At 46.4% G+C, this 6765-nt stretch overlaps 1 protein-coding gene across 1 annotated transcript; it reads left to right on the forward strand.

Annotated features, from left to right (window-relative positions):
• Positions 1 to 22: 22 nt before the first annotated feature.
• RUMY1 (regulator of UNG2 and MKLN1 interacting yippee protein 1) lies at positions 23 to 5481 on the forward strand. The gene is made up of 4 exons (XM_005529325.3): positions 23 to 341; positions 1156 to 1233; positions 2456 to 2580; positions 3998 to 5481. The coding sequence occupies exons 1-4, from the start codon at positions 190 to 192 to the stop codon at positions 4087 to 4089; spliced, it is 447 nt and encodes a 148-aa protein (XP_005529382.1). The 5' UTR covers positions 23 to 189; the 3' UTR covers positions 4090 to 5481.
• Positions 5482 to 6765: the final 1284 nt, after the last annotated feature.

The raw sequence follows: 6765 nt of genomic DNA on the forward strand, positions 1-6765 counted from the left end.
GCGGTCGGGAATTCAAACTGACAGGTGGGAGCGTGGCCGTTGGCGCCGGACCGGGACCGGAACCGGGATCGGGATCGGGATCGGGACCGGCACAGGGACCGGCACAGGGACCGGCACAGGGACCGGTACAGCATCGGGACAGGATCGGGACAGGATCGGGACAGGATCGGGACCACGGTCCCACCCGCCATGTCCGCCTCCGGCTGCACCTTCGAGGACCGGTGTGTGAGCGTGCTGTGCTGCCGGTTCTGCCGGCAGGTGCTGAGCTGGCGGGGCATGCAGGCCGTGCTGCTGGCGGACACCGACACCCACCTCTACTCCACCGACATCCCGCCCTCGGGGTAAGCGCTGGGAACGGGGAAAGGGTGGATCCCACGGAGGACGGGTCCTGTCAGCCCCGGCGGTTCTCAGCATCACTCCAGAACCCGCTGACACCGGGAGAACAGCCCCGCAGAACGCGGTTCACCCCATCCCTACATCCCCAGCCCCGGGGAACCCGCGGCAGGACGGCAAAAAGCGAGGATGTCCCGTCCAGGGCAAATCCCAGCTCCGATTTAATCCATCAGTCGGGGTGACACAGGCTCAGCAGCCACGGGAAGCTCCTCCCGCTCCTTTCCGAAGCGAAGATTAGAATTTGAAATAAAGATCCGCAAACAGAACAAACCTGATCTGTCACTGCTGCCAGGACTCTCCCGCAGCTCGGCTCAGAGCTGCTTTCCCAGAGCGAGATTTGAATAGTAAGGAAATCAGGTTGTGAAATGACATGGTAATCAGAAAGTATGGGTTGGAGAGGAGATAAGGAATCAAAGGTTTGGGTTTAAACATCCCAGCCTCTGAGATATTGTTCTGCTTCTGAGCTGGGGTGATGTCCCTAATCAGGGTTCTGACAGAGCCCGGGAGCCTCTGAGTACCAAGGCAAGCTCTGCTTTTTTGGGCTGCTTTAAGGGGATTTTTGGTACTCGTGCAATGTCACGTGGCTGTCTTATTAAAGTTTCCATATGAGCAGGGCTGAGAGTCAAAAGGAAAACAGAACCGTGTGGCCTCGGGAGGTTTAAACCACGCAGGACCAGCGGCAGCATCGCTCTGCTGTGACTTCCCCCCAGCGAGGCTGTGACCACCACAGCCCTAAAACTTCTGCTCATTTCCTTCCTCCAGAACCGTGGATTTCATCGGGAGCTGCTACTTCACGGAAATCTGCAAGTGCAAGCTGAAGAACATCGCCTGTTTGAAGTGGTGAGGGCGCAGCCGGTGGCACTGACGTGTCCCAGCCCCGTGTCCCCTCCTCGCTGTCACCTCCCGCAGCTCAGGAGGGAGGGGATGGAGGAACAGATTGTGTTCCCTGGTGCACATTTCGTGCTGCTGGGGACAAACTCAGCCCCTCTGCCCCTGGGCAAGGCTGCCAGGGTATTTCTGTGCGAGTCCCCGCTGGAAATGTGACGATGCTGTCGGGTGGATTGAGCCTCCTGAAGGCTTGTGGGCCACCTGCCCCATGAAATGTCTGCCTCAACACTGAGATATCTCTGTGAATAAAGCCCCAGCAAGAAGCAGTTACTCATATTCCAATTAATAGAACATCCTCTTGGCAGATCGGGTTGTTGGGAGCAGATGGAACAGGCTGTCGCTGAAGTTCTTGGAGTTCTTTTATCCTCCTTATTAATGCCTGATATTTAGGGGTGAAAACAACAACTCTCAGATAGCTCACAGTTATCTGAGAGAATTCTTTCAGCTCCCTAATCAAGATTTTTACCTTTCTCGGATTTGAACGATGCTGGGGGGGGTTTGTGATAGGGACACAATATATTAGTTTATAGACAGAAGCAGAGATATCTCATCAGAACACATGAAAATGGATAAATGGTTATTATGAATTCAGTCGAGGAGAGTTGATAAGGGTCAATAACCTGGCCCAGAGAAGCTGTGACTGCCCCTTCCCCATCCCTAAAGTGTCCAAGGCCAGGTTGGAGCACCCTGGGACAGTGGAAGATGTCCCTGCCCGTGGCAGGGGGTGGAACTGGATGAGATTTACGGTCCTTTCCAACCCAAACCATTCCATAATTCTCACTTTCATCCCTCGTGCTGCTGGTACCCTCCTGTGCACGGTGTTTGTGTACAGGTGGATTTTAAGCATGAGGAACTCCTCTGCTGGTTGCAATCACTGGCCTCCCAAAGGAAAACAAATAAAGAAATCCACCAGCATTTTGTTGGTATGTAAACTAACCTGGCTTACACAATTTAAGTTACTAAACGCTTCCCTGTGTGCCAAAGATCTAAAACCCAGATATTCTGCAACTCCCAACAGATGTTCCCTAAATATTTAAGATACTTGTTTAACCCTGTTCCCTCAACTCTGTCAAGTTACATAATGGTCTGGCACTGGAGCTCTTTAACTGGAGCTGGAAAAAGCCACCAAGATCCCCCTTTTCCCCAGGCTCACTCTTTCCCTTGCCTTTTCCAGTGGGAACATCGTTGGCTACCACGTGATTTGTCCCTGCAAGCCCTGCCTGCTGTCCTGCAACAACGGCCACCTCTGGATATTCCACAGCCAGGCCGTGTTTGGCATCAACAGGCTGGACCCTTCTGGTGAGGAACATCTTGGTTTCCTTCCCTTTCCCTAAAATCCCAACTCCCCACCTGTTGGAGTCTGAGATACAGAGTGTGTGCTCTTGTTTCTAATACTTAGTTCTAGGATTCAAGGAAACACTGAAGTTCATATAATCTGAAATTCATGAGCGTGTTTTCATGGTGGTACATGAAAACAAATGCTAAGGTTAGATAGGAAAAGTGTAAGTGTGTAGGTTAGAAAGTTTCTTAAATCACTGGGTGAAAAAGTAGTTTAGAGAACAGGAGACAAGATGGAGGATTTGGGGTGTTGCCTCTTGTAATTCTTCTTTTTTCTTCATGTTCTTCTAGAGGTTTTTGGGTGGTAGTGAGTGATTGGTTAAAAAATGTCATAGTGCAGCACAGAGGTGTTGGGTCATTGGGTCACTAAGAAAAATAACTTAGTTAGCATCTGTTAATTGGGTAAATGGACATATAAAAGACCTTGAAGGTCTTTGTTGGCCATTTTACCCCTTTTCTATCATAGTGCACATAACTCCTTGTACCTTGTAATGCTGAGAAGAAAAAATAAACAACTGAGTCCAAACAAGAGAAAACTGCCTCCCTCTCATCAATCAATCAAAGGGAAAAAGAACCCAAACCCAAAAGTCCTTAATGAGACTTGATGTCTCATTGTCCTTCATGATCTTCACCCACCCTGACCAGGCTCCACATGGCCAAAGCCACATCCCCCAAAGAGGGGCAGCGGTGAATGAAATCCCTGACCTGCAAAACCACTCATGGGGGAGGCAGTGAATGAAGATTTCAGTGTAAATCGCTCTCAAGCTGCCCCTCCACGCACATAAATCAGGATTTTCTGCAGCAAGGCTGTCACCAGTATAAACACAGGTTTATTTATAGTGGTGGGGATGGCTTTACTGGGCTGCCAGGCAGCTGTCCAGGGGCATCTCTTTATTTTGGGTGAGTCACGTTGTCACTTTGACCCTCCCTGAGCCCTCCTTAGCTGGAATTGCAGCTCCTGCATCCTGGTGGGAGGGATGCCAAGTGTCTGGCAGGGTTGGATCCTCAGGAATGCAGAAATCACCAGGGAAACTCCCTGCCCAAACCTTGCAGTGCCACCTGTGCCTCGGATCGATGCTGTTCACAAATAAATCATCCAGGAGGGGGGTTATCAACCTGAATCAGTTATATAAATATTTCTGTGGGCAGGGGTTTATCCTCTGAATTGGGCTGAAAAACAAAAACCCAAATAAACAGCAACACTCACAAGATCACTTTGAAGTAAGATAAAAAATAGATTTATTCATCACGAACGTGACTCCCTGGGTTTTGCAGGGATTATTTTCTCTCAAAATAGACGGTTGTGCAACTTAAAAATAAGGCCAGAATCCAAAAATATCTCTTTTTTCCCCCCCCTCCTTTGTCTCCTTCCCACCAGGTGTGAATGTATTGCTCTGGGGCGAGCTGCCAGATTTGGAGGAGAGCACAGAAGACACATCCTGCACCTCTGAGGAGGAGTGCATCAGATAAACGTTACCTGCAGGATCTTCCCTCTGCTGGTGGCCTGGCTGTTTGCATTGGATTCATTTCATTTTACCTGATGGCCCATCAGAGCTTAAAAAAACCAGGAAATCTGGAGGAAAAAAAATCAAAAAAATCAAAAAAAAAATTTGAATTCTTCTTGCTCTTTCCCTATAACATTCCCTGGACTCCTGAATCTGCCTGGCATGCACTCCCTGAGCAGAGATACACCTTGGAAATACAAAATCCATTTACTGAGCTCTATTTTGCTTTTTATTCTTAACCCTCTACAGCTGATAATCCTTTTCTTCTTCCCTAAAGCACTTTTCACAAAGCAAAAACCTCTCAGCTGCTTTCAGTCCCAAAAAAAAAACCCCTTCAGGAATAATCAGCCAGCTCAGGGGAGTTCTGGAAGAACTCAGCTCTGTGCTCAGCAGTGGCTCCAAGTTTTGCTGTTCTTTGGAGCTTCTGGAGCACCTGAGGTTCCCTGGATGCTCCTAAATGTGCACTGGGAAGCCTCTTAGAGCCTTTTCATTTTTATTTTTTAATATTTTCAGCATTCTGTCTTTCCACAGAGATCAAGTTCATGATGTTTTTTATTCCCCCATAAAACCTAAATTCTGCAGTTCTTTAGTAGAACTTCAAGGCTACGCTGGAGTTTTTCTTCAGGGCAGCAATAAAACCCATCCACTTTCATATATATATATATATTCTCCAAAACAAAACTCAGTCATGAAATTGGGTTTTTTTAAAGCAAAAAAAAAAAAGAGATCAGGTTAAATATTTGGTGCTCATTCCTAATTTCCCATCCTGAGGTGCACAATCTGGTTCCTGTAGGTAACGAATTCAAAGCTCATTTTCTGAGCTGTTAACAAACCATGATGTTTAATTTCTGACCTGAAATTAATTACTAATTTAATTTCTGAACTGAAATTAATTACTGTCCCCTTCAGCTACTCACCTGAAGGCCACCAATAACAAAATTCCAGGTAAATTTCGTATCAGAGAACACAGGACACTTAAATTTGGATTGATGCTGAATAAATCACTCTGCAGCCTCTTGTGATACTTGAAAGGGGTGCAATGAAGACAGATCTGAATTGTCTCATTATTTTTACTGCTCTTTATGTATTTCTTAATTAATGGTACTACCTCTTCTGCACTGTTTAAATGTATATTGGTGTATATTTGTATGTGTGAGTCTTGTTTTGAGTTCCTGTGTTGTGTCTGCCCAGGAAATAAAAAGCTTTGGACTCTGGAGTCATAAATATGGATATATCAGATAATCAAAACAATGAAATAGCATCTTGGATTAAAAGAGTAGAATAATTAGGGTTTTACTGTTATGAATTTTGTCTTAGACAACCCAAAAATCAAATCACTTTTATTGTGAGAAATAAAATGTCAGAATAAATATAAATGTCAGATAAATAAACCTGACAGTTTCTCAGTCTCAGTTAACCCTTCCATAACTCAATATCCCAATTTTTGCCAGGTTTCTGTGATCAAGCTGCCAAGGTGACACCTCAAACATTTATATTTTTTTTTTTTCTTCCCAGCAGAATCCACGAGCTAAAAATACATCAGATTGTTTTTGCATGAGCAACACAATAGTTCAGACCTAACTGTGCTTGTTGCCACTCCAGCACTTGTTTGTAACCTTCACCCTTCTGAGTCAGCAGAGCTCCTCTCCCACAGGGAGGCAGAGGATGAATTCCTCCCCATCAAGTCCATAATTCTGTTTTTTGCTCCCCATCTGTCCACACAGAACTGGGAGTTCCACCACGAGCTGTCTCAAACAGGCCTGTGTAATTAAAACACCTCATCAGCTGGAAATTAAGAATGAGGAAGATTTAAAGGAGCTCAGTCCCTTCTTGGTGACAATAAAGAAGTTGTATTTATTATGTACAAAATATGCAAACATCCCCTATTGCCCCAGCTGTCATGAATGTCACCAGGGTAATCAGTCATGTCCAGGGCTGCTCCTTTCTCTGAAATTAAAACAAAAAGAACTGAGCAGTTTGTGTTAAAGCCACAGCAGCTCGCTCACAGAGCCCCAAGGTTTGAGTTTCCAAGGATCACCACGGTTATAGACAGATTTAACCCCAAACTGGCACAAAACCACAGCAATATTTTTATAAACTCTCCCAGGTCCTTCACTCCACCCAAAGCTGTGCTTGGAATAAACAGCTCAGGTCTCTGCTTTGTTTTTTCTCTGGTTTTTGACACATAAAAGCACTGGAATCTGCCCTGGATCACTTGGAGGGGGCGGCTGGAAATAAAAACACAGCAGGACAGGTGATGGATGGATCCAGGATGGATCTCCCAGCAGTGACAGATCCGTGGTCAGGCTGATCCAGGAGGAGCTGGCTGGGTTTTGTTCCTTTTGGAACAATCGGATTTGATTTCCAACAATCTCAGAAATTGGATTTGATCTCTGCTGTGCATCCCCTGAATCACAAAAAAACCCCAAGAACTGCATCCTAAGGCCTTTCCTTCTGCTCATCAAGGCACAGAGCAATTAAAGTGTCTCTAATCAGATGTGCTTTGTGTAGGAGGGACTCAACATCAGGGAAAAGGTCCCAGATTTTAGATTCCAAGTCAGGGTTTCTGCAGGGCTCTGGAGTCTGCTGTGATGGGCGAGCCCAGCCCTCCGAGCCCATGGGCTGAACCTCCTGGGCCACC

The sequence above is a fragment of the Pseudopodoces humilis genome, chromosome 26, assembly GCF_049639895.1.
Source record: "Pseudopodoces humilis isolate 2021_Gansu_Grassland_sample_001 chromosome 26, ASM4963989v1, whole genome shotgun sequence".
NCBI classification, from domain to species: domain Eukaryota; kingdom Metazoa; phylum Chordata; class Aves; order Passeriformes; family Paridae; genus Pseudopodoces; species Pseudopodoces humilis.